Genomic DNA, 27,859 nt, shown 5'->3' on the forward strand with positions numbered 1-27,859 from the left:
CATTTTTCTATGTAATATATAATTTTTTTGCAGAAAATAAACCATTATACATGTTTTATAACATTTTCTCCCCACCTACAAAATATTTTATGGCTCTTTCTCTCTACCATTTCATATTCTTCCATAGCCCCACGATTCCAAGGGTAGCTGCGCCATGAAGTACCTGCTTGCCCCGTGTGGCTGGACATGGCTTTATTTTGGCATCCCCCAGTATTGATGGAGCATCTGTGTTGGGTACTGCCCTAGGTCCTGAGGCTCAGAGGGCAGCAAGGGCCCTCCCTTCATGGGCATTTACAATTGGGGGCTAGGTGAAGTATACCTATGTACAAATAAGACTATTTCAGACAAGAAGATGAGGAAAATAAAACAGGGTGATGGTTGCGAGGCAGGGAGGGCCTCTGGGATGGGGGATGAGAAGGATAGTGGTCTGTGGAGAATGGGGTCAGGCTTGGGCCCGGGGTAGGAAGCAGTGGATGGAGAGAATTCATGAGTGAGAGGGAAAGCCAATGATGCAGGGTGAGGGTTCTGGGCATGCTGGTGGCCCTTCAGAGGTTGTGACCAGTCTCCAGGTGGTCACAGCCTGGGAGGCATGCACACCCTACAGGTGGTTAGCATTTCACCAGAAGGACTGCCTAAGGGTGGGATGTGAGGGTAGGTTGTCTTGGTCCTTGGTGCTGACCAGACCCTGACTCTTTGCTAGAATGACGCAGAAAATGGTTTTCTGGTTTTCATCTGCATTGCTTCGATTGCCAGCGAGGGTGATATATCCCTTCTTAGGTTGACTGTGCCCTCAGTTTACCATTTTCTAATTGACAGAGAACGTCTAATGCCCTGGCTCTTTCCTGATTCCAAAATCCCAGGCCAAGGCAAGAATGTTAAGAAATAATTCAGCAGTTGTACCCTCATCCATATGATTGCCTGCAAGGACAAAGAGTTTCCGACACCTCCCTCCTCGTCCTCCCTCTTGGCCTCAGAGGGAGCCTGTTGCTGCACTGGGTGCCTGTTCTTTCCCGATGTAGGTGTTCTCAGGAGTAGCTCTCTCTTCCAGGGAACTTATTCTACCCTCACATTTCCTGAGAATGACTAATTTATTACCCTCTTTTACTCCTTAATCCCCACTCAGTCAAGTGAACCTTGCAGAGGCCACTTTGCCTGGAGCCCTGTCTTTGCCCTGCCCATGTGGGCCTAGGCTGTTGAATGCTTGTCCTCTGCTCTTTGCTCTATTAGCTTCCCTAGCACAGACTGGGCCACAGATGACCCGAGGACCTGTAGACAGGGCCAAAGTAGCTCTGCACTAGATGCTTCACCCTGTGCTATGGGCTGGACTGTATCCCCTCTGCTTTCATATTTTGGAGCCCTGACCCCAGTCCTTCAGAGTAGGACCTTATTTGGAAATAGGGTTATTGCAGATGTAATTAGGTAGGTTAGGATGAGGTCCTGCTGGAGTGGGGTGGGCCCTAACCCAACAAATCTGGTGTCGCTATGAAAAGGGGAAATTTCGACACAGAAACAGATACACGCAAAGGAACAAAATGGCCATGTGAAGACTGGACTGATGCTACCACAAGCCAAGAAGCTACCAGAAGCTGGAGAGAAGCCTGGAGCAGACCCTTTCCGGGGCCTTCAGCCTGGAGCAGACCCTTCCTGGGGCCTTCAGAGGGGGCTTGACCTTGCTGGCACCTTTATCTTAGACTTCTGGCCCCTGGAACCCTGAGATGACATATTTCTGTGGTCCTAAGTCACCCAGTGTGGTACCTTGACATGGCAGCCGCAGGAAGCTTCTACGCTCTGCATGCTGCTGTCCTGTTAAGTGCAGACTGTACTCTGCCCAGGGGTCTCTGAAACCATGGTGGGTGGGCACCACCACCCCAGACCCTTAGCTGGGTGTGACTTAGCTCTGGCTGCATGTGTTTCTTTTTTCTTGACACCCAGAACAGTGACTGGAAATGGCCCAGGCAGACCTGAATGTGAACGGTTCTACCTGGAATGAACCTGCCTGGTAGCAAGAACTATGGCCCTGCCTCTCAGACAGATGGAGGCTGATTTCAGGCTGAGGGTCTCGTCCTCACTTGGTATCAACCCAGCGACCATGTTGGGTCCTATACAAGTGCTCCCAAACCCATGCATCTGGGAAGAAAGATCTTAGGTCTTCCCTGCTTAGAGAGATCCCTGGATCTCCATCGGTCCTTTTGTCCACCTGTTGGTCATCTGGGCCCAGTGGGGCTGGCGTTGTGCTTGTTGCTGAGGACTCAGCCATGAGCAGAATAGAGACCTCTCTGTGCTGTGTCACGTCACCTGAGTGGACAGTCATGTGGAAATGCAACGAGAAAAAATAAACCCATGTGAAAATGCAACAGCAATGATAATATGCTCTATGAAGGAAAATGCAGAGGAAAGGAGGAACTTACTATGGTGGAGGAAGGTGTCAGGGAATCCTCTGATGAATGACCTGGAAGCCAGGTGGGAATTACCCAGGCAGAGTTTGAGCTGCATCAGGGTGGGTACCCTGGTTGGCCTTAGCCTGCCGTGTCTGGCAGGCACTGGCACCCATAGCAGACCTAGCCAGACCACATCGCGCCACACCCCCTCGTGGCATTTGTGCATGTCTATCCCTGCAGACCTGAGTGACCCCAGTGTGGGCTATAGGAGGGCCACCCTGGTCCCAGTTTGACCAGAATAGCCTTGTTTGCCCCTGTTCTGGTGTTTTATTAATAGCACCCTTTTGGATAATAAATTATATGGTCATCCAGCTGAGTGAGTTTGGTCTACAAACTCACTGCTTCCAAACATCACAGGGCCATCCTAGAGATGGACAACAAGAAGGGCACACTTTCGTACCCATCAGAAAAACCCAGAAGGCTTTCAAAGTTCCTGTGGCTTACTGTTCATTTCAATTGGTTCTGGTTCTGATCACCATGGTCCAAGTAGCCCAAGAAGCTCTTAGAATTTTCTTTGCATTCATCAGATGGATTCATCTGATACAAAAGCACACATCCAACCTTGAATTGGTATGTCCTTTCTGACATCTCCCCGCAAGACAGTTATTAGTTTTCTGTCTCCTGCTCTGGCATATGAGCTCCTTGGAGGTAGGAATGGTGTATGCCTTGTTCACTGCTATAACATCTGCAGTAGTTGTGTGCCAACACATTGGATAACTAGATTAAATGAACAAATTCTTGGAAACATATAACTTGCCAAAACTGAATCATGAAGATATAGAACATCTCAATAGATCTATAACTATTTAGAAGATTGAATCAATAATCAAAAACCAAGAAAAGCCCAGGACCAGATAGCTGCACTGAATTCTACCACACATTTAAAGAAAAATTAACACCAATCCTTCTTAAACTCTTCCCAAAGACTGAAGAGGAGGGAATACTTCCTAATCCTTTCTATGAAGCCAGCATTACCCTGACAAAAGCCAGACAAAGATTCTACAAGAACAGAAAACTACAAAACAATATCCCTTATAAACATTGACGCAAAATCCTCAACAAAATACTAGGAAACCAAATTCAACAGCATATTAAAAGGATCATACACCCTAACCAAATGGGATTTATTTCTGGGATGCAAGGATAGTTCAACATCCTTAAAATCAAGAAAAAAAAAAACAATCAATGTAATACAGACCACATTAACAGAATAAAGGGGAAAAATAATCATCTCAATTGATGCAGAAAAAGCATTTGACAAAATTCAACACTCTTTCATGATAAACAAACAAACAAAAAACTCTACAAACTAGGATAGAAAGAAACTTCTTCAGTGTAGTAAAGGCCATATATGAAAAGCCCAAACCAAACATCATATTCAATGGTGAAAGACTAAAAAAAGCTTTCCCCTTAAGATCAGGAACAAGAGAAAGATGCCCATTTCACCACTTCTATTCAGCGTGCTATTGGATGCTCTAGCCAGAGTAATTGGGCAAGAAAAATAAATTTAAAAAGCATTCAAATTAGAAAGGAAGAAGTAAAATTATTTCTGTTCATAGATAACATGATCTTATGTCATGTAAAATCATCAAGATTTGGGAACTCTAAAGATTCTACAAATAACTGTTAGAACTAAAAAACAAATTCAGCAAACGTGCAAGATACTGAATCAACATACAAAAATCAGTTTTGTTTCCATACACTAAGAGTGAACAATCCAAAAAGGAAATTAGGAACATAATTCCACATACAATAGCATCAAACAAACAAAATACCTAAGAATAAACTTAGCCAAGGAGACAAAATATCTGTACACTGAAAACTTATATAAAACATTGCTGAAAGCTATTAAAGAAGATACAAGTAAATAGGAAGACATCCCATGTTAATGGATCAGAAGGCTTACTGTTGTTAAGATATCAATATTACCCAAAGTGATCTACGGATTCAACACAATCCTTGTCAAAATTCCAATAGCTCTTTGTGCAGAAATGGAGAGGCCAATCCTCAGATTAATATGGAATTGTAAGGGGCCCAGAAGAGCAAAAACAATCTTGGAAAAGAAGAGCCAAGTTGGAGGTCTCACACTTCCTAATTTCAAAACTTACCACAAAGCTACAGTAATCAAAATAGCGTGGTGCTGGCATAAAGATACACAAAGAAACCAATGAAATACAATAGAGACCCCAGAAATAAACCCTTGGCCCATATGGTCAAATGATTTCTGACAAGGGTGCAATGACCATTCAGTGGGGAAAGGAGTGTCCTTTCAACAAATGGTGCTGGGAAAACTAGATAACCACCTACAAAAGAATTAATTTGGACCCTTACTTCACACTCTATACAAAAATTAATTGAAAATGGATCAAAGTCTTAAACTTAAGAACTAAAACTACAAAACTCTTAAATGAAAACATACAGTGGAAAGCTTCATGACACTGGATTTAGCAATGGTTTCTTAGATATGACATCAAATACACAGGCAACAAAAGGAAAAAACAGATGAATTGGGCTTTACCAACTCAAATAAAAAATGAGGAAAAGATGCAAAGACATTTCTCCAAAGAAGGTATATAAATAACCAATAAGCACATAAAAAGATGCTCAACATCACTAATCATTAGGGAAATGCAAATCAAGACCACAATGATCATGGAGTTTCAGTAGAACCAAATTGTTGCCATTAAAAACTATTATATTGGGCTTTCCTGGTGGCGCAGTGGTTGAGAGTCCGCCTGCCGATGCAGGGGATACGGGTTTGTGCCTCGGTCCGGGAAGATCCCACATGCCGTGGAGCGGCTGGGCCCGTAAGCCATGGCCGCTGAGCCTGCGCGTCCAGAGCCTGTGCTCCGCAATGGGAGAGGCCACAACAGTGAGAGGCCCGCGTACCGCAAAAAACAAAACAAAAAACTATTATATTGAACTATACATTGAGAAATCAATCAAAATAAAAATATTTACTTCAAAAAAACCCCACAATGAGATACCACTTCCCACACATTAGGATGGCTTTAAAAAAAATTAAAAAAAACAAACAAAAAACAAATCCCAAACCAGAAAATAATGTGTTGATGAAGATGTGGAGAAATTAAGACTCTTGTGCACTGTTGTTGGAAATGTAAAATGCTGTAGCTACTGTGGAAAACAGTATGGTGGTTCCTCAAAAAGTTAAAAATAGAATTACCATATGATTCAGCAATTTCACTTCTGGGTATACACACAAAAGAAGTGAAAGCAGGGACTTGAACAGACATTTGTATACCCATACTCATGGCCAAATGGTGGGGACAACCCAAGTGTCCATCAACAGTAAGCAGATAAACCAAATGTGGCATAGCCATATAATGAAGTATCATTCGTTCTTAAAAAGGAAGGAAATTCTGACACATACTATACCATGGATGAACCTTGAGGACATTCTGCTAAGTGAAATAAGCATCACAAAAGGACAAATACTGTATGATGCCACTTATGTGAGGTCCCTAGAGTAGTCAAATTCATAAAGACAAAAAGTAGAATGGTGGTTACCAGGAGCTGGAGGTAAGGGGTAATGGGGAGTTAGGGTCAGAATTTCAGTTTGGAAAGATGAAAATAGTTGTAGAGATGGATGATGGTGATGGCTGCACAATATTGTAAATGTACTTAATGCTACAGAGCTGTACATCGAATAACGGTTAAAATGGTAAACTTTATGCTGTGTATGTTACCACAATTTAAAAAAAACCCAAAAGCCCTGTACCTGCAATTCAGTACACTTTGTTGAGTAGTAGGTGAGTGAATAAATACATACTGGAAGATGCTGCTTTTCCACTGGGTAATAAGGTGAATAAAACACGTCTTGTCCTCAGATGCTCACTGCAGGGTATGCGGCACTGCAGTCATACTTCACCAGAGTGCCAGGGCGGAGGGGCAGCACATGGCCTTGTAGTTTGGAAGCCCACCCACCTTACCCCTACAGCATGCCAGGCTTCTTGGGGTGGGTGGTGAGGTCCTGATGCTGGCACAGACACATGGGTGCTGTGTCCTGGAGAATGAGGCAAACTTGGGGGACGGATGCTGAGGTAATGGGCAGACCACATGGAGGGGCCACTGAGCTTAGCGTGGCAGAGTGCTAAGGCCACCCCTATTCCTTTCTGGGTCCTTGCAAGTAATTTCCCTTCGCTCTCCTTCCTCGACTCACCCCTTCCAGGCCTCTGCTTCCAGGTCACCTCAGGAGCTCTCCGCCTCTGCCCAGCCCCACCCCCCCCCGTGCCAGTTTCCCCAGGGCACTGTGGTACCCAGCCCACTATATGTGTTGCTGTCTCCCTTTACTGCCATATGAGCTCCACAACACTTGGGGCTGCTGAGTGCTCCATGGCTACAACACTGCTCAGCACACAGCAGATGTTCAATATATGTTGACGTAAATGAATGAGAAAGAGGGAGGACATAGAGATAAGGCAGGCTTTCTGATGGGGGATAAGAGGGAACTCATTGGGAGAAACCAAAGAGAGGAAGAGTCTGGGACCCATACTGAGTCTTATTTTAGTCTGTAGCTGGCAGGCAGCCTTGGAAGAGCTTTGAGTAACAGGAAAGTATTTCAGTGGACACTTCCAGATGCAAGTGGACACAGCTGTAGACAGGGGAGTCCTGGAGGGCAAGGAGTAGAGGTGGGTGGTGCAGGATGACCAGAGCCATCCCAGAGGTCAGCAGTGAAGGACTTGGGGGTCAAGGATGGGCTCCCATGCCTAGTGTATGTGCTCAGGGTGCCCTGGGAGGTGACAGAGGGGCGGCAGTGCAGGCTTAGGCCCTGGAGAAGTCTGGGTTCCTGGCTTGCTCCTTCCTCTCACTAGCCAGCTGACCTCCTCCATGAGGCATTCAACTGCTTTGGGCCTCAGTTTTCACTTCTGAAAAATGGCACCAGTACTATACCTCTCTCTGATACCTGTTTATATACCTATCTCTAAAGTGGCAGCAGTAACACCTAAGGTGTCAATGTGAGTGCTGCGTATGTAATAATCACTACCCAGGGGGTATGCTGAGTGCTTTATAAGCAGCTGGGTGAGTTCTGGTCCATGTCTGAAGAACTAAGCACAGTGCACTGTACCTGGTAAGCATTTGACAAATGCTGGGTACCTACTATCATTATTTGTAAAATAGGAAATGGAAGTGGCAGAGATGAGGACTGCCCACAGTCAAGTTGGTCTCCAGAAGTTTCTGGCTTCGATGGATGATAAGTGGGGGGATGCGGACACTGCTAGTTTAAGTGCTTCTGTACTGCCATGGGGGACGGTAACTCAGCAGTGCCCAGGCCAGGCTCTTCGGGGCCTCCTTGCAGACTTTGATCTACAGGCTGAGTACTGTTTATCCGCACCAATTCACATTAGGGTGTTAATTGTGGACAATGCTTAATAGTCACTCCCTAAGACTCTGGAGGGGAGCGTGGCGGCTAGAATTCAGGTTGGAAGACCTTGTGTTCCAGATCCTGGGCAGCTCACCAATGTGTGAGAGGGTGAGGGAGGGAGATAATCCCTTTCTCCCCATTTCCCCCTTCAACATCTTCTTTTTCCCACTCTCACATTGTCCCTGAAGCTGAACCGCTGAAGCTGCGGTTGAGGGGTCACCTGTAGAGGGAAGGTGGCTGACAATGTGAAGGCAGATTTTGACTCAACAGGAGGGAGAACTGCCTACAAGTGGAGCAAGTTGCCCTTAGCAGCTGTAGGTCTCGGCTGGGTACCTGTCAGGGATGCTTCTGTGAGGTGAGCTGGGCCAGGTTTCCTGCCCCAAGCCTGGAATTCTGTGCTTGTGGTGGCCAGCATCTCCTAGCACCATGCATATTTTGCTTAGGGAGGGTGGGGAAGACCAACAGAGTGAGGGAGCACAGACAGGTTCCTTACTCTGAATTAGGAGCCAGCTCTATTCTAGCATCCTGAAATGATCACGGATGCCCAAAGGATGCAGCAGCTGGGTAGGGGGCAGGGGAGAGCCTGCTACAGAATGCCTTGGGAAAAGATCCCTCAGAGCCAGGCCCCCTCCCCATCTCACACTCAGCAAAGAGCCTGACCACCACAGGTGAGGAGGGAGGACCACTTTAGGGCAAAGGATGCTGGGCCCAGAGCAACACTGCAGCACCTCTCGGTTCCCCCCTCCTCCTATATCCTTGTTGCCACCAGCAGAACTCAGCAATTTGGGACACAGACAGGAGGCCTGGGACCTGCTGTCCTCCCTGCACCTTAGGTCTCCCAGGCCTGGGGGCTCCCTCCAGGGCTCCTGGGCAGCTCAAATTCCAGGTAACTCCTTTCTCTTTACAGAGCTGACCCGTGCCAGCATGCTCCCGGGTCCCCTGAATTCTGTCCTCCTCTGAGGACTGAGCATCAAGGGAAGTCCATAGATCGTGTGAGGGAGGGTGGGCTGTCTCCAGCCAGGAGTAAGGGGGAAAGGGAAGTTGTATTCCAGCCAGAAACTCAGTCGGTAAGGTAGGAAGGAGGAGGGAACAGGAGGAATCCCCCACCCCTGGCTGCCCCCTGCTCCGCTGCTTATCAGATGAAACTTAGAGCCAAGTAGTTGCTCCTCGGCCTTCTTAACCAGGAAGGACGTCGTCCTCCTCCTCGGGGTCCCACCTCACACCCAGAGGGTCTCCCAGACCTGCCTTCCCCCTGTACCCCCAGTCCACATTCTCCCCGGGGAATCCCCCTACCCACCTTCTTCCAGGTGACAGTCTCCTAGCCCACCTTCTCCCCTGGAGGGGTGTCCCAGTCCACCTTCTCTCCCTGCAGGTCCCCCGACCCACCTTCTCCTGGCAGGTCCCCCGGTCCCTCTTCTCCCTCAGCAGTGTTCCCCCGGCCCACTGTCTCCCCCGGCGGTGTACCCCGGCCCGCCTTCCCCGCGGTCCCCGGCCCGCCTTCCCGCGGCGGGAGCGGCGGCCCAGGCTGGCGGGCGGAGGCGGCGCCACCCGGGGCGCTGACGTAGAGGCCGCTCGGCGGCCGGGGGTCCCTTCGGTGGGGCCGCGGCTCTCCGCCCGCCGCCCCCGCGCGTCCATTCCCTTTTGTGTCCCGCGCGCGGCCCGTCCCCCGCGCACACTCGCGCCCTGCGCCCCGCGGGCCGGCGGGCGGCTCCCGGCGCGGCCCTGCACCGCGCGCCCCGCTTTGTGTGGACGCGCCAGCCGGGTGCGCGCGGGCTGTAGTGCGCCCCCGGCCCCGTCCCCGGCCCCGGCCCCGGCCCCGGCCCCCGCCCGGCCCGGCCCGCCCGGCCCGACCCGGGAGCGCAGCGCGGGCCGAGGGGCGGGCGGGCGGCGCGGCGAACATGGCGACGGTGCCCGTGTACTGCGTCTGCCGGCTCCCCTACGATGTTACCCGCTTCATGATCGAGTGCGACGCCTGCAAGGACTGGTTCCACGGCAGGTGAGCGCGCAGCCGCCCGGCCCCGGCCCCGGCCCGCGGCCCCCGGCCCCGGCCCGGCCCGGTGAGCGCCCCGCAGGCCCCCGCCCGCCGCCTCCCGCCGGCCGCGCGCCCTTTTGTGCCCGGGGCGGGGGCCGGGGCTGGGCGGGCGCCCCTCGCCGCCGCCGCTCACAAAGCGGGCCCGCGGGGGGCCGCGGGTAGGGGCCGGGCCGGGAAGTTGGGGCGCCCGGCCGGCCGGGCCGCCTGACAGCGGGGCCGCGGAGGCCGGGCTCCCGAGGCCCAGGCCCCGCGCCCGCCGCCTCCCCCGCGAAGTTGCAGGAACTTTCCCCGCGCGGGCCCCGGAGAGGCGCGAGTGGCGGGTTCGGACGCCGGCGGGGCTGGGACGGACGTGGGGCCCGGCCAGGTGGCGGCCGACGCGCCCACCCTCCGCCGCGGCCCGGAGCTCCGGCACCTCGTCCGGGCGGGCGGGACCCCTGCCCGGCCCCAGCAGGGCTCCTGGACCCGGCCGGCCTGCATGTCCCCGGGCGGGAGTGCGGGTGACAGAATGGTGTCTCTGTGTGGGTGGGGGTGTTGTGACTTTGCCGCCTCCTCCCTGGCCATCACATTTCCCCATTCCCCTCCTCTCTGTTTTCAGACACAGGCCCACCCTGGTTTTCACTTGACCTTATGCTCTCAGAGGAAGATGGGGTGGGGGGAGGTAAAGCTTGGCCTTTGCCTGTGACCATGACCTGGCCCTGTGCCGAGTTTTCAAAAGCCCGAGGCCCCTTCCCACCCGAGGCCCCTTCCCACCCAGAAGTAAGTGGAGGAGGAGGAAGAGGAGGTGATACTGGTGCCCAAACTGCTCCAACAGGTTCTCATGTGTTTGGGCCTCAGCGGGACCGCCAGAGGCTGGCCGGGGTAGTGTACTCTCCTATGCTCCAGTCTTAAACCCAGCAGGAGCAGGGCTGGGGGCAGGAGATGGGTGTGTGGTGGTAGGTGGTCCCTCAACCCCCAGAGAGGAGAGCCTCCCCCTGGCTTTAACTGTGGATGGGCCAGTGGCCCTTAAACATGGACTGTGGTGTCTAGTCCTGCCAGTTTACATGTGGGGAGCCAGGCAGCCAGATGTGACAGGGCTCGCTCAGGCTGATCAGCACCAGGCCTGATTCCCAGCTCAGCGCCTGTGACGGTGACCCCAGTGAGGATGGGTGGGACTCCATGGGACAGGGACTCCCACTGAAATCTCCTGGGCTTCCTGGGCTGCCTTCCTGTGGATGTCCAGGGTTGCAGAGACCCCACAGAGCAGAGGAGCCCAGAACACTGCTACTATGCACACCCACCAGTTGGCATCCTCTCAGAGTTCGTGGCTGGATCAAGGGTGAGAGCTGCCATGTGATCCTTCATGGCTCCTCAGTTCCAGAGATACTGAGAAGCGGGCCCTGAGTGCCACGAAAGTGGTAGGGCCTCTCCCTCCTCCCCACCCCCACCGGGGGCCTGCAGAACTCCCTAGGTGCCCAGGCTGGGGGAGTGTGAACGCCTGGGAGGACCCTTGTCTGGCTGCCCAGGGGCCCTCTCCTCTGGGTGGGGAAGGCAAGACCAGTTCTGAGCTAGACTTTGAGAAGGGAGGTAGTGGGTGGGAGGAGTGGAGGAGGTAGGGAGAGACCCAAGAATGCGGGGCAGGCAGGGGAAAGGGGCTGAGGGCTGGCCTGAGGGGCTGGTGGCATTTGCTTGACTGGCTTAGGCAGAGGCAGGGAGAAAGATGCGTCCTGACACCTTAAAGGGGATGTTTTTGGGAGGTCTTATTTCTTTATTTCTTATTTTTCATGTGAGGTCTTTGATTTGATCTGATATACGCACAGATCATTTTGATCAGCACAGATTCATTTCCACTTATGTGGGGTCGCCCTAGGGTCTGAAGGGGGCTGTGCTTTCCCCCTGCCATGGGGCACATCTTCTCTGCATCTAATCAAGGGTCCCTTAAGGAAGTGAGTGAGCCCTGAGGCCAGAACACCTCCTGTAGTCCTTAGTCCCCTGGGTGGCTCAGGGGAGGTGCTGTGATGGGGGAACACAGGGTCAGGGGTTGGGACCTTTGTGGGCAAGGCTGCATGTGGCCCTCACAGCCCTGGGCAAACCCCCCACCTCTCTTGGTGTGGCCCTTCTCCACTGTGACAGGAAGGTGGGTGACAGGATCCACATGTTTCCAAATCTGATATTCTGGATGGATGGCCCTCCACTCTTTCCAGATCCGTGTATCATTTGTACTGTTGTTTACTTCATATTCAACAGCTCAACTCACTTTTTAGAAGTTTGAATACTTTGTAACTTCTTATTTTGAGAGAATTTTAGACCTAAAGAAGAGTTAACAAAAAAGGTACAGTTTCCTTCTATCCCACACCCTGCCTCCCCTGAAGTTAACATCTTATCAAATTATGCTGGAAGCATGGAAACTATGCTGAGGCAGAAACACTAGGACAGTACTGCTAACCAAACTCCAGGCCTCGGGCAGATTTATTTAGTTCTAGGACCCCATTTCAGTCTTGTGTCTCCTTACTCTCCTGAATCTTTCTTTTCCAAGGAAACTTCATATCATTCCCTGAAGTAGAACATTAGTATAACGTGCCATAGACAGTACTTGTAAAAATAAACATAACTGTGAAAGTAACAGGCTCCCTCTTGTTCCACCTGTGACCCCTCACATCCCTACAATGCACCTCATTTTGGATGGATTGGAAGGGGGTCTCTGAAGTTACTTTCACTCACAGTGGCCCACTCTTTGCTGGTAGGACTCTAGCAGCATCTCTGGCTGAGATCATGGTCGGGACAGTCCCCTTCTAGGGGAAGAACCTGCTCCCAGGATGTGTCCACCTCGGCAGGAATCTTTGAGCAGCCTGACCACCCCTCCTGGCATTCTTTGGGGAGGTCTCTCCGCTGGACTGTGCTGGCACTCGTTCAGCCAGGAAGTCAGGAGCTCGTGTTCCACCCCATCTTGACCATGGCTAGTCACTCCTGGGGCTGGGATACCCTGTCAGCCTAGTCTGCCTTCACTGGCACCTGCTGTAGTATCGCCTGGGAATCGGCTTTGACTGGGAGGGGATGGATTTTGCGGCTGGTTGTCTTCAGAGCTGTCTTATCTGTGTGTTTGATAGGGAAGCACGGCACTACTCAGGCATTGGGACACTTCTTCCCCAATTAGGGGGCCACAAAGCCACTTAGGGACAAGAACTGGGGGGCTTCTCACGACTGTGTCTTCTGTCAGACCCCGTGTGTCCTTCCACCCCTGCCTTCGGCAAGGCATCTGACCACGGACCAGTCACTCTAGGGAGTGACCTGGGCCTTTCACCTTGTCACCATCTTGATGTGAAGAGTCTCTGTCTGTGGGAAATAGGAATGATTCTGTTAAAGTATCAGATATCCTGAAGCTTCCTGGCCCTCTTTAAGTTCCTGTTGTATTAAACTTGAAGGGTTTTTGGAAGCATAATCAGTAAAGTTGATTTTAAAGAGTTTGAAAGCTGAAGGTGCTGTACAAGTCCTTCAGTGGCAGAAGTTTCATTTATCCCTCAGTAAGTACTATGGGGTGCATGTTCTGTGTGGGGTGCAGTGCTGGCCCTGTGGGTTCCTGGGGTAACAAGGCAGCTCCCTTGCCTCTTACAGGGTGTTTTCTATGGGAGTCAGACTTGTGGATCAGGAGTTCCATGCCAGCCTGGGGAGCTGTTTCAGAGCCCTGAGGAAGCACTGTTTGGGGCAAGGAAGCTGCATCAGGGACGGCCTGCAGGTGTGGCTAGGAGGCAGGAGCCACAGTGGGGGCTCTGAGCAGAGCAGCAGTGGGAGGGGACTGAGGATTTGACAGGGTCCTTCTGGCTGCTGTGGGCACAGTTGGGGAAGAGGGTGGGGAGGGACAGGAGCCTATGTGCAGGTGAGAGGTGACAGGCAGGACCTGGGGGTGGGGACTGGGGTGTGCAGAAGGGGTCGAATTCTGCAAGTACTCAGAAAGGTGGGCTGACTAGACTTGCCTCGTGCAGATCCCCTCTGATTCCTGTGTGTTTGTCCTTCCACCTGGGGTCTGCCTGCCCTCCTCTCCAGGGCCCTATCTCTGTGCCCATCATCCCCAGGACTGGTTGGCCTTTGTGGGCTCTCGCTGTGTCTTTCACTCCACCCAGCCTTAAGCTTCCTGGGGCAAAGCCTCTTCCTGAGTCCTCGGCCCTCACGGCTGCTCAGTACCACAGAGTGAGACTGTTGGCTGGCCCTGTTGGCCAGCAAAGTGTGCGCACTTGGAGGGAAAGGAGGGCCTGCCAGGGGGTCAGGCCTCAACGTCGCAATCTAGGTGATCAGAGCTGACAAATAAGCCTTCCAACCTGAGATCCCTTAATACTGGGGGAAGTACCATTCACATGGCGATGGAGTTGTGACGTGTCTGACGTGGTTAGGAATAACGGTTCATCATTTTTAAATGAGGAATTCTCACTGTGTGAGTTTAAGAAGTTCCAGAGGAGGTTGGGGGAACGTTCTGCCAACTTACAGAGGGCAGAGCAGATGTCCCCTGTCCATTGCTCCTTTCCAAATGAGATGAATCTCAAAGGAAGCGACTTGGAGCTCGTGGTGATCACCAGAATGTTTGCTTTTATTGAAAATATTGGCCCAGAAACATGCTTGGTGTGAGCCTCTGCACTGCAGCCCACATTTGTTTGGGGCTGCTTTGGCTCAGGTGCGGCTGCAGTTGGCCTGAGATCGGGCAAAGATTTGAGGTACTTCATGTGGACCCTGCCACTGCTGGGTACCCAATCCTCTGGGGCCATCCCCTCGCCTCTGTGCTCGTGGCACCTGGCCATGTGGCAGGGCCTTTTTCAAAAAGAATGAACAGATTTGCTGTTGGGAGGGAGCATTGGCCAGAAAATAATGTTCCAATGCAAAGTGTGCTAGAAGAATCTAACTCCTAAGATTCCGGTGTGGGTAAGGCAAAGCCGTCAATTGACTTCTAAATGACTGATGTGACTAATAGCGCTGCGGGGCTCACACTCAGGCTGGCCTTTATGGCATCAGGATTAGTTCACAGTTATCCTCTTTATTGGTTCTCAGAGCTACCTGGGTGGTGGGCCAGGTGGGCCACCTTGTCCTCCCACTTCAAGCAGATGAGGGGGGCGTCTCGTCTCCTCACCTGCAGCAGGTGTACGTACCTCTGCCAGGTGCAGGGACAGAAGTGGCGTTTGGCATATTCTTGGCGGAGGGTGCTGAAAACCCCATTACTGTCCACGGTTTTGAAATGCTATGTGGATGGAAACATCTTCTCAGCAGGAAGGCCACATCCGGTGCCAAGTAGGGAAGCTGGGCCCTCTGCAGCACCCTCTGTGTCTCAGGTGTGCCCAGTGTCCCGCTGGCTTCCCACTGAGAGTTGTGCCTCCATCCCTGCACCTCTCCTTCTCTGTCTCACTCCATTTCCATTCCCGTACTTCTGCCTGTCTTGGTTCTCAACTTTTTGGTTTGGTGGGAAGTGAACCTAACCGTGCTCTTTGGAATGGGGCTTGGCCCTCTGCTTCAGGGTGCAGGGTCTCTTCACTTCCACCCAAAGTGCTGGGTCATCCGTGGAAAAACATCTGTGGAAAAACATAGTTAGAATTCCAGCCAGTGACTGGCTTTGACCTCAGAGCATAAGAACTGAAGGTCCTGTGGTTTGTCCAGGCAAATGGTGAAACCCGCCTTTCATCCTTTTTTTAAAATTTAGGGTGAAATTCATATACCATGAAATTAACCATTTTAAAGTGCACAGTTAATAGCATTTAGTGCATTCAGAATGACTTGCAGCCATTATCTCTATCTAGTTCCTAAACATTTTGGTCACCTCAAAAGAAAACCCATTAAACAACTTCCCTGTCCCTCCTCCTCTCAGCCCTGGACAACCACCCATCTGTTTTCTGTCCCTGTGGATTTATCTATTCTGGACATTCATATAAATGGAATCAAACTATATGTAACATTTTGTGTCTGTCTTCTTTCACTTAGCATAATGTTTTTTAGGATCAACCATGTTGTGGCATGTATCAGAACTTCACTGATTTTTTTATGGCTGAATAATACTCCATTGTAAGGATATACCACAGTTTGTATATACATTCCTTTGTTTATGGATACCTGGGCTTTTTCCACCTATAGTTATTGTCAGTAGTGATGCTGTGAACATTTGTGTACAAATATTTGTTTGAAGACCTGTTTTCAATTGTTTAGGGCATTGCTGGGTCATATAATTATTCTATGTTTAACTTTTTGAGTAACCAACAAACTTTTCCACAGCAGCTGCACCGTTTTACATTCTTACTACCAATGCAGGAGCAATCCGATTTCTCCTCATCCTTATCAACACTTGTTGTTTTCTATTTTAAAAATTATGGGCGTCCTAGTGGGTGAGAGGTGGTATCTCATTATGATTTTGTTTTGCATCTCTGTAATGGCTGACGATGTTGAGTATGTTTCCATGTGCTTGTTGTCCATTTGCATATCTTCTTTGGAGAAACGTCTGTTGCAACAGTTTGCCCATTTTAAAATTGGGTTCTTTTTTTTATTTTTGAATTTTAAGAGTTCTTTATATATTCTGGACACTAGACCCTTATCAGATACAAAATTTGCACATATTTTTCCATTTTGTGGGTTGTCTTTTCACTTCTGTGGTTATGCCCATTGATGCACAAACATTTTAATTTTGGTGAAGTCCAATTTGTCTTTTTCTACTGTTGCTTATGCTTTTGGTGTTATATCTAAGAATCCATTGCCAAATTTGAGGTCATGAAAATTTACCCCTTTGGTTTCTTCTAAGAGTTTTATAGTTTTAGCTCTTGTATTTAGTTTTTGACTCATTTTCAGTTAATTTTTATATAAGATTTGAAGTAGGGATCCAACTTCATTTGTTTGCATGTGGGTATACAGTTGTTCCAGAACCATTTGTTGAAAAGACTATTCTTTCCCTATCAAAAGTCTTGGTAGCCTTGTTGAAAAATATTTGACCATATACATGAGGATTTAATTCTGGACACTATTCCATTCCATTGGTCTGTATGTCTGTTCGTATGCCAGTACCACACTGTTTTGATTACTGTAGCTTTGTAGTAAGTTTTTTTTTTTTTTTTTTTAATTGCGGTATGCGGGCCTCTCACTGTTGTGGCCTCTCCCGTTGCGGAGCACAGGCTCCAGACGCGCAGGCTCGGCAGCCATGGCTCACGGGCCCAGCCGCTCCGCGGCATGTGGGATCTTCCCAGACCGGGACACGAACCCATGTCCCCTGCATCGGCAGGCAGACTCTCAACCACTGTGCCACCAGGGAAGCCCTGTAGTAAGTTTTGAAATCAGGAAGTGTGAGACTTCCAACCTTGTTCTTTTAAAAAAATTATGTTGACTTTTTGGGGCTCCTTGCAATTCCATATGAATTTGAGGATTGGCTTCTCCATTTCTGCAAAAAGGGCTGTTGGAATTTTGACAGGGATTGCATTGAATCTGTAGATCGCTTTGGGTAGTATTGACATCTTAGTATTACGTCTTCTGATTCATGAGCATGAGATGTCTTTCCATTTATTTAGATTTAGGTATCCCCTGATTTCTTTCAGCAACGTTTTGTAGTTTTCAGTGTACAAGTTTTAAATTCTTGATTTAGTTTATTCCTAGGTACTTAATTCCCTTGGATGCAATTGTAAGTGGGATTGTTTTTGTAATTTCCTTTTTGTATTGTTCACTGCCGGTGCTTTTACCCTTTTTATTAAAAAAAAATCACCCTTTAACATGTGGCAGCTGACTTTCCAGAAACAGACATGTGTGGGGTGTGGGTGTTCATGCATGTGCTGGGGTGTGCACACACTCAGCTGGGTGCTTGTGGATGTCCTGTGTCCAGAGTGTGTGTGCATGCCCTGGGGGGGGGGTGCTGCTTTCTTTTTTAATCTTAAGTGTTTGTTGAGCCTTGCCTATGTCACATCCTGGGCTAGGCATTTTTCATACACATGTGTTGGGGGGTTCCTTCTTGTATTGCGTGGGGGTCGCCATGCAGGTCTTTATCTCCTTTACCCTGACTGTTGAGGAAGCTGCCACTGAGTAGATCAGGGCCCACTGCTGGGCATGTATTGCACATGGCCTTGCTGAACTTCCCACTGCCCCTGAGGGCTTGGTGGTGGTGGGCTGCTCTGATTGGGAGGCAAGCAAACTGAGGCTGGAGAGATCAGCTCCCTGAGGTTAACACTACAGCATGATAGGCTGGGACAGCAGCAGTGTGTGTGTCCTGGAGCTCCCCCTGCCAGCGCCCCTTCATTGATGTTAATGACAGGGGACAGTGCCCAGGACCCCAGAAGGCAGGAGGTCCCAGTGAATGCAAACCTGTAGCATGGGTCGGCACTGCTCCTTGGGTTGAGCAGGACATGAGGGCAGTGAACAAGCCTCTGGGATGGTAGCCCAAGCTGCTGACTAAACCGTGAGCCTTATGCTGGGGTGGGCCAAGTGCCTAGGAAGCTTTGGGCACAGTCTCTGGCCTGGGTCCTTCAAGTGTGGTGCCGTTTTCTGCTTCACACAGAAGTGCAGAGTGGAACTCATTTCTTCTTGTGCCCTACACACCGTGGGCTGGGCACAGGTCCCATGGTGCCGGTTAAGTGTGAATGGCTGGATGGGCTTTGGAGAGTGCCCTGGGGCCAGGTCTGAGCTCACAGATACCTACCCTTGGGACAGCCAGACTTGGGCTGGCAATCCCAGACTGATGTACAACCAGCCCAGCTACACGAACTCTGATACTTGAAAATCATCTTGTAACTTTGTGAATTTGCCTCTCATTTTATCCATCCCCTTAGAACTACCCCCCGAGTCAGAGTCTGAATGTGAATTTCAGGGAAGTTGGGCTAAGTGGGAAGGGCAGTGAGAAAGTGCTTCTTGGGGACACGAGCGTGTCCCAGTGAGGCACAGGACCCTTCCCTGCCCAGACCCCATCTCACCACCCTCCTGGGCTGACTTGCCATCAGCTGGAGAGATGACACAGATTTAGGGGTTCAGCTCCCATTTCCTGCAGAAGAGACTGAGGCCTGGTGCAGCATGACTTTTGGCACCCTGGAATAATCAAGAAACTGCAGCCTGATCCAGTGTGCCTCCCAGATGAACAACGCCCAGGGAGGTGTGCAGCGAGCTCCCCAAACCCTGTGGGGAGGGGGATCCCTCAGCACTGCATGAGGCAACACAGTGGGTGTGCATCAGAGCTCGGGGTGGGTTCTCACTAAACATCCTTCTGCTGACATTTGCAAAACTCCAGGATTATTTGCCATTGGTGCTTGTAGAGTTTCTTTCCTGGAAAGTCTGACATAACTATGGCTAATCTCCCAGCTGTTTTGGAGCTATAGCTCGTAAAAAAAGGGGCACCTGGGACGGTGAGGGGTGTTTCTTGCCTCTTGTTTGCTCCCAGCAACAGATACTTTCTGTCAACACCTTGTCCTTTCAGCAGCTCCCCAAGGGCACTAGACTTGGGTCTGCTTAGGAGACTCTGGCTCGGAGAGGGCCAGCAGCCAGCCTGGGTCACTGGCTGATAAGTGGCACATGCGGCTTTGCCACTCTGACTTCCCCTTGGCAAGTTCGAAGTCTGCCAGGCACTGCTCTCTCCCCATACTTCACCCATGCTGTTGGAAGGTGGAAGTCTTAGCTGCTGTTCGGCCTCCTGGTTCTCATGGTACTGTGTTATCATGGTGACCTTTCGATCCCAGTCTGGGTGCTTGTGTAGCCGGCCCCCATCTGATCCTGGTACTGCCCCTGGGCCTCTCCAGCATCCCCCTCAGCAACCTGGACCCCTGGCTGCCAGGGCGCCTGCCACCTGCCCACTGTACAAGCATCAGGCATTTGCATTTCAGTCCTTGGCTCCAGATGTGGAGGTGGACAGGTAAACCTGGGGGTGGCTCACTAAGTGAGGGTGGGGCATCTTTGTGAGTCTAGGGGCCGGTCATATCAGCCCCCCGTTCACTGAGCCACAGCTAGGTGTGGGATTAGGGCTCTGAGGACCTTTTACCTGGGTTCTGCCCCAAAAGACAGGTACAAATGCTTTTCCTGTGTTCTCAGCCCAGTTCTGCCCAATGTGCGCTGTGTGGCCCTCTCCTGGCCTTGAGATGTCCCCTCCCAAGTCCCATAGCCACTCCCCCAACCCCGACTCTCTAAAATCCCTATGGGGCCTGAAGGTAATGCTGGGCAGAAGTGAGGGAGAGACCCTGGAGCAGGGAGCCATGAAGCCACTTTCCCAGGCCCCCCATGCCGTGTCCCAGCCTGCCCATCCCATGCCCTTCTCCAGCTCCACAGGGCACGTGGTTCCTTTCCTTTCGTCCACAGATGATGTGACCCTCTGGTATAGAAGGTGGGTGTTGGTGGGACCAGAGAGCACCACATGGCTCTGCTCATCCTTGCGCTCAGCGGCTGAGCTCCGGAGGTGCAGCCGTCCCAGCCTCGGGACTGTGAAAAAACCAAGTGCTGGATTGAAGCTTGGAGAATGAGGCAGGCAGATTTGCATTCAATTTGAGAAACAACTTTTTAATAATTGAAACTGACCCCAGGCTGGACACGTCTGGGGAAATAGTGTGTACGTTAGAGTAGGGTTTCTCAGCCTGGGCTCTGTGGACATTGGGCCCAGAAAATTCTTTGCTGTACAGGATGTGGAGCAGCATCCCTGGCCTCTGCCTACTAATCCGGTAGCACCCGCCCCCACCAGCTGTGACAGCAAAAGTGCCTCCAGGCATGGCCGATGTCCCTTGAGGGACACAGTTGCCGCCAGTTGAGGGCAAGGGGCGACTGAACTTCTGCAGAAACATATTCACCTTTATTGGGTAGAAAGTGGAGCTTCTGACCCCTTTTCTTTTCTTATGTTTATTGTGATAAGGAATAACTGCATTTATTCACTTCAAAATAGTTAATTGAAAAATTTGCAAATGGAACACTAGGACATGGGTTTTTAAAAAGGAGTATGAAAGAATATGTAGTGAAAAGCTGTCTTCTCACCAGAACCAACTCGATGGCAGCCCCTTAGGAAAAACTGCAGAGAGATTTCTGTCTAGACAACGTTTGTGTCAGGCAACCACCCCCCCCTCTCTTTTCTCAGGCACATAGGCACACAGACACACGTTGCGGGCATGGCTCTGCCTGGGACATGGTTCTCAGACAGGGCTCTGTTGTGTGGGCTGCGCTCAGGGATGCGTTTTCCCCGTCTCCTCTGGCCTGGTTGGCGTTAAGCTTGTTTCTCATCTGGAGCAACTGCAGTTTTGCCCAGGGAGCATCCTGGTACATACGGTTACGTGTGCATATGGGCAAATTTATCTGTTGGATACATTCCAAGACATAAAGGTGCTGAGTTGAAGGGAAGCATTTCAGGCTTTAAAATCGCCAGATAGGTTGTAGAGATTTCTCTACACACTGGCGGCACATTTTCTGAACTTTTTGATCTTTTGTCAGTTCAGTCTGGAAGGTGAAAAATTGTATCTCACTATGGTTTTGTAGTGCAGTTTTTGTATTATATATTATTATATTATCATTTCAGTTTGTAGTTGTCTAATTATTAAGCTCACTCACTTTTAAATCCTTTTCTCCCTACAATTGTGGGATTTTGTAAGTGGCCCAGATGCTTTCTAATAAAGACAAAAAGAGCAGGTTGAATCTGAGAAGTGAAATGAGAGGCAGCCTTCCTCTGGTGGGTCTGGGCAGCGGGGGGCACTCCCGTCCTCTCCCTTCTCCTGCGGCAGCAGTACTCTGAGCCCCTGCGAACCTCCGGGGCTGGCAGAGGGTGAAAGCTCACTTGTTTGCTAAATATCCCCTCTCCCTTCCTTTTGGGTCTTACTGTGAAGTCAGCCTCATTTGCTTTTATTTTCTTCATAAACTTTTATTTTAGACTTGTTTTAGGTTTATAGAAAAGTCCCAGCCATGGTAGAGTTTGTGCATGCCCCGGCTCAGTTTACCTGATTGTTAGCATTTCACATCACTTGCGTACCCTGGTCACAGCCCTGGAGTCCATGTCGCTCCATTGCCATGCACTTCCTACCCCTAGTCCTCCCCACAGAGCCAGGTTTACTGGAAGCCTTGCACACCCATCTGCTCCAGTTGTGGTGGCTTCTTGGACCCCTTTGTCCTCTGATCCTGACCCTGAAGATCCTTCAGGGTTTGTGTACCTTTGAGGAGCCATGTCTCCAGCTCGTGAGGCCTCCCCCCAGGCGCCTTCACACATCCCTGAACCTAGGACCCCAGCCCCAGTGAGGGCACCCTGACAGCTCGCGGGGCTACCTGTGACCCCGTGAGGGAGCTGAGTGTCACCCAGCAGCCCTGCGGTGGTCCCTGCAACACGGACATGGGGCGCTCTCTACGTGGTCCTGATCACAAGGGCTACCATTTAGGATCATGGTGCTGGTTCCCTTTCACAGTTTCTTCTAGATCTCAGACTTGTATTGTTTTATTAGATTTCAAACTACTCTTTGGAAAAGAAAGATGTAATTAGAGTGCTTTTTGCACTGCCTCTCTGAAAAGCTAAGAGAGCAGTTCCCCGCTCCCCCGCCCCCACTCTTACGCTCTGCCTTAGGGGCCAACATTACCACCATCCACTTGAATGGCTCCCGCCCTCCCGCCACACTACTGGAATAGGATGTGCGAGTTGGGCCTCCCAGGGAAGACTTGGTCCAAGCCCCTCTTTCACAAACGAGAAACAGAGGCTGCCCAGCAGTCTGTGTCCTTTCTCAGCCTGGTGCTCTTTCCAGACCCTGGGGTGTTCCCCACAGATGGGCTGGAACCCTCTTGGTTGGTTCTGCCCTTGGGGAAGCCCCCCTGCCCCCAGTCCTGAGCAGCACACGTTTGAGTGCGGGAAGCCCTGTGCCTCCTGTGATTCGGTGAGTGACGACTGTCGGCCCCCATTCCAGAACACCTCGCTGTGTGGCCGGGCTGCCTGTCTGCAGTGGGAGGCTGTGACCAGCTGGCCTTGAGGTTCTGGGGTCAGGAGGAGGTGGCCTGATGCCTGTCCTGGTAGAGGCCTGCCCCACTCTGGGGTCATCCTGCCGGGGCCTCCCTTCCCTGCCTGCCCATTTGCCTTTTCCGCAGGACCTCTGTGTTACCGGGGCGGCCCGGCCAGCTCTCCAAGGTCCCTTGTTGGAACCAAGGATCAGGATCCAGCCCATCTTCAGCCGCCCTCAGAGCTGGCCACTGGAGACCTGAGGGGTGGCAGAGCTGGGCCTGGTTGTCTCCTTGCCACTTCCCCCCCAACACTCCGGGGTTCCAGGATTCAGATTCATTTTAAACTCTTGGGGGAATCCCTGCGCAGACGGTCCCTGTGATGAGGCCGCTGGTCTGGATGATGGCACGTGGTCACAGAGCCTTGTTGTACCAGCGTGTCCCCTCTGGGAGCGCGCAGTCACCTCCCGGCACCGGCCTGTTCACCGTGATCTGCACACACTGTCAGTTAGTGAAGGAAAAGGCTCTTGGCGAGGTCACCCAGCAACACTTGGCAGCCTGCCATTCTTACCCGTCGCTTGGCAAGAGAATCCTTCAAGGCCTTCCCGGAAGTGTCCTGTCTGTCGGGGGGAACTATGGACAAGGCCTAATGCTGTGCTTGCGGGTATCTGTCAGTGTGAGTGTCCCTGGGATGGACGGAGGGCTCTGGTGCCCTCTGCACAGTGAGGTCCAAGGTATGTGTGTGCCTCATCTTGTCCTCAGGACCCGCTCCATGAGCCAGGCGAGGTCCCTGATTTAGGGATGGCAACATTGATGCTCAGTGTTCCCAACTCACCCCTAGGTTGGAGGTGATCAAGCACAGCCAGTGTCCTTTCACCACACTCCCTGCCCACTGGTCATGCTGGCTGCTGTTGAAGTGTGCCTTGAGGCCCAGCTTGTACCAACCTAACCTCATGGCCCCCGTCTCCTCTGGGATAGGGTCCATCAAAAGGCGCTCACCTCAGGGGGCAGCAGCACATGTCTGCTCCAGGCCCTACACCTTGCATTTGTGCCTCCTGGGAGTCTGGGGCAAGGGCCCGCTGGAGCCCATCCAGGTTTCAATATCCTGATCTTTGCTTTTCTTGTCCTTTATGGTTAAAAAGGGAAAAAAAGATAAAGAACAGATATTAGAATGTTCCAGCAGGATAGGACCTTGGAGCACACCAGTCGCTCCTCCCTCCAGATATAGCAGCAATCGGGACCACAGCCTTCCCTTCATTCTGGGCTGCCCCCTGTAGGAGCACAGTTTGTTCCCAGGCCCCACCTCTAAACACCCTCCAAGTTGTTGCCCGCAGGAGTGTGGTAGGGGCTGAGGACAGGGCCCTCACCTCTCTTAGTCTAGAGTGGTATTTCTGTTAACATGACCTTGGATTGCATTTGCTCTCAGGTGAAATTTGTCTTCCCAGCCACCTTGTGAGTCTCTGAGGGTTTTATCCAGATGGAAGGCTGTAATTCCCAGAGCTTCCTGACAGAGGTATTTGCTCTATAGCTGCATACAGTTGGTTTCCCTAGAAACTGCTGGAATAAATACTCCAAAACCTGCTTCTGATTTTTAAAGAGACCATGCCATTTATCTGGAATATCTATTAAAAATCCACTGGAACAGGTTCAAAAACATATGAAGAGATATTTTGAATATTCATTTAATATATCAAGGATTCTAGACTCTTAGATGATAGAATTGAGGGGAGGATTAAGTAAATTATAATGTACTCACAATAGGAAATTATTCAGTCATCAACAGTGATGTTTACGACAAGATTTCAATGATACGGGAAAATGTTTATGCTATAATGTTAAATGGGAAAAAACCCCAAGATTCTACGTTGTCTATATAGGATGTTAGTTGGTTTGAATCAGTTAAAACAGAAGACATGCTGGGAGCAAATGTTAGAGGGTTGAGAGTGGTTTTTTTCCTGTTGCTTTCATACTTATCTCCACTTTCCAACTCGTTTTCCAGGAGCATAATATCACTTTTATAATCAGAAATAAAATAAGCATGAAAATGAGATTTCAGAGTACAGAGGTCATCCTGCCCTGCCTCTCATTTCACAGGTTTTGTGGACTACAGGTTTTATAGACACTTGGGCTCGAGTGTCTCCCACTGCACAGCCGCCTGGAGGCAAGGGTGAGGGATGCTTTCTTTAGGACCCTTGACTCTAAGGGCCCTTCTGGCAACCCCTCTTCAGATGTCACCCCCCCACCCCAATAATGCACGCTAGCCTAGCCTGCGGCCTGTCTGCTGAGGAGGGGCTCCGTCAGCCACCCAACAGCCCCATCTGCCCCAAGCATCTTTCTGCAAGTGGACCTTTAAGTCCCATAGGACCCTGTCCAGTCAGAGGCCCCCTTTGGGATCATCCCAGGGATGAGGCCTCAGGCTAATGGGTTGAGGTTGGGCCCCCCCACCACTACCACCTAACTAGGAGCAGTGACTGAGGCCCCATGACCACTTCCCAGAGCAGCAGGACCATCCTGTTACCAGCTACACTCACGCCGGAGTGTCCCACCCTAGGTGGGGACCAAAGCATATGGCCAGCTTTGGAGGACAGAGCCTGTAAGCCAAGCTCCTTCAGGTCTGTCCTCACATTCCTCTCCTGCAGACTGGCAGCTAAGCCCCTAGTTACTGCATTCCACATGAGAGAAGAAAAGTGAGGCCTCAGTGCCACAAAATGTGTGGTTTGCAAGGCTGATGGGGGTGTGACACAACAGGGGGCCCTTGGGGAGATCCCAGCAGACACCAGCCTTACAAGACATGCTGAAGGCACAGGCCAGCATAGATTAGTTCCAGTCTGAGAAGCTAAACACTGCTCTATAAACGGGGAGTCCTCCTTCACAGAGCTTTAAACCATTACTTACAGATACTAAATGATTACTCAAATACACTTGGATACTTACAGATACTAAATTATTATTTACAGATGCTCCACCTAAAGATAAAAAGTAGAGTAACCTAAGGCCAAAAATATGGGGAGCCACTTCCAATCGGATCTTCTTTAGGAATGACAGCAAAGAATTCTGAAAATACAATGTAAGCCTTGAGAGATTTAGGATTTGATGTTACAGAAAATATTTCCTGGCCACATTCATTGTGTGACCATTCATTTTCAAAATGCTCATTCTGGTGGCACTGGGTCGGAGGATGGAGAGAACTATTAAGAACACTGTAATTTCTTCTTGAGTCAGACCTGCCATGTGGCTGACAGGGTCTTGGTGCTCCGGGCGGGTGTCAGGCCTGAGCCTCTGAGGTGGGAGAGCCAAGTTCAGGACATTGGTCCACCAGAGACCTCCCGGCCCCACGTAATATCAAACAGCGAAAGCTCTCCCAGGGATCTCCATCTCAACGCTAAGACAGAGCTCCACTCAATGACCAGCAGGCTACAGTGCTGAACACCCCATGCCAAACAACTAGCAAGACAGCAACACAACCACACCCATTAGCAGAGAGGCTGACTGAAATCATAATAAGTTCACAAATACCCCAAAACATACCACCAGACGCGGTCCTGCCCACCAGAGAGACAAGATCCAGCCTCATCCACCAGAACACAGGCACCAGTCCCCTCCACCAGGAGGCCTACACAACCCACTGAACGAACCTTACCCACTGAGGGCAGACACCAAAAACAGTGGGAACTACAAACCGGCAGCCTGCGAAAAGGAGACCCCAAACACAGTAAGTTAAGCAAAATGAGAAGACAGAGAAACACACAGCAGATGAAGGAGCAAGATAAAAACACACCAGACCTAACAAATGAAGAGGAAATAGGCAGTCTACCTGAAAAAGAATTCAGAATAATGATAGGAAAGATGATCCAAAATCTTGGAAATAGAATGGAGAATATGCAGGAAACGTTTAACAAGGATCTAGAAGAACTAAAGAGCAAACCAACAGTAATGACCAACACAAGAAATGAAATTAAAAATTCTCTAGAAGGAATCAATAGCAGAATAACTGAGGCAGAAGAACGGATAAATGACCTGGAAGATAAAATAGTGGAAATAACTACCGCAGAGCAGAATAAAGAAAAAAGAATGAAAAGAATTGAGGACAGTTTCAGAGACCTCTGGGACAACATTAAACATACCAACATTCGAATTATAGGGGTCCCAGAAGAAGAAGAGAAAAAGAAACGGACTGAGAAAATATTTGAAGAGATTATAGTTGAAAACTTCCCTAATATGGGAAAGGAAATAGTCAGTCAAGTCCAGGAAGCACGAAAGGCCCATAAAGGATAAATCCAAGGAGAAACACGCCAAGACACGTAATTAATCAAACTATCAAAAATTAAATACAAAGAAAAAAGATTAAAAGCAGCAAGGGAGCAACAACAAATAACATACAAGGGAACCGCCGTAAGGTTAACAGCTGATCTTTCAGCAGAAACTCTGCAAGCCAGAAGGGAGTGGCAGGACATATTTAAAGTGATGAAAGGGAAAAACCTACAACCAAGATTACTCTACCCAGCAAGGATCTCATTCAGATTCAATGAAGATTTTAAAAACTTTATAGACAAGCAAAAGCTAGAGAATTCAGCACAACCAAACCAGCTTTACAACAAATGCTAAAGGAACTTCTCTAGGCAAGAAACACAAGAGAAGGAAAAGACCTACAATAACAAACCCAACATAATTAAGAAAATGGTAATAGGAACATACATATCAATAATTACCTTAAATGTAAATGGATTAAATGCTCCAACCAAAAGATATAGACTGGCTGAATGGATAAAAAAGCAATACCCATATATATGCTGTCTACAAGAGTCCCACTTCAGACCTAGGGACACATACAGACTGAAAGTGAGGTGATGGAAAAAGATATTCCACGCAAATTGAAATCAAAAGAAAGCTGGAGTAGCAATTCTCATATCAGACAAAATAGACTTTAAAATAAAGACTATTACAAGAGACAAAGAAGGACACTACATAATGATCAAGGGATCGATCCAAGAAGAAGATATAACAATTGTAAATATTTATACACCCAACATAGGAGCACCTCAATACATAAGGCAAACGCTAACAGCCATAAAAGGGCAAATCGACAGTAACACAATCATAGTAGGGGACTTTAACACCCACTTTCACCTATGGACAGATGATCCAAAATGAAAATAAATAAGC

At 50.0% G+C, this 27,859-nt stretch overlaps 1 protein-coding gene across 3 annotated transcripts in view; it reads left to right on the plus strand.

The window, feature by feature from the left end:
• Positions 1 to 9,333: 9,333 nt before the first annotated feature.
• The window catches only part of PHF2 (PHD finger protein 2), a 94,566-nt gene continuing 76,040 nt past the window's right edge, over positions 9,334 to 27,859 (plus strand). Inside the window, exon 1 of one of the 3 annotated variants that reach the window (XM_033857824.2) lies at positions 9,334 to 9,817. In XM_033857824.2, the coding sequence (XP_033713715.1) occupies positions 9,720 to 9,817 (98 nt within the window). In that variant the 5' untranslated portion in view covers positions 9,334 to 9,719. The remainder of the gene's footprint in view (positions 9,818 to 27,859) is intronic. The other 2 variants (XM_033857825.2, XM_033857823.2) reach the window with 2 other exon arrangements.

This window comes from Tursiops truncatus, chromosome 6 (genome assembly GCF_011762595.2).
Source record: "Tursiops truncatus isolate mTurTru1 chromosome 6, mTurTru1.mat.Y, whole genome shotgun sequence".
NCBI lineage: Eukaryota > Metazoa > Chordata > Mammalia > Artiodactyla > Delphinidae > Tursiops > Tursiops truncatus.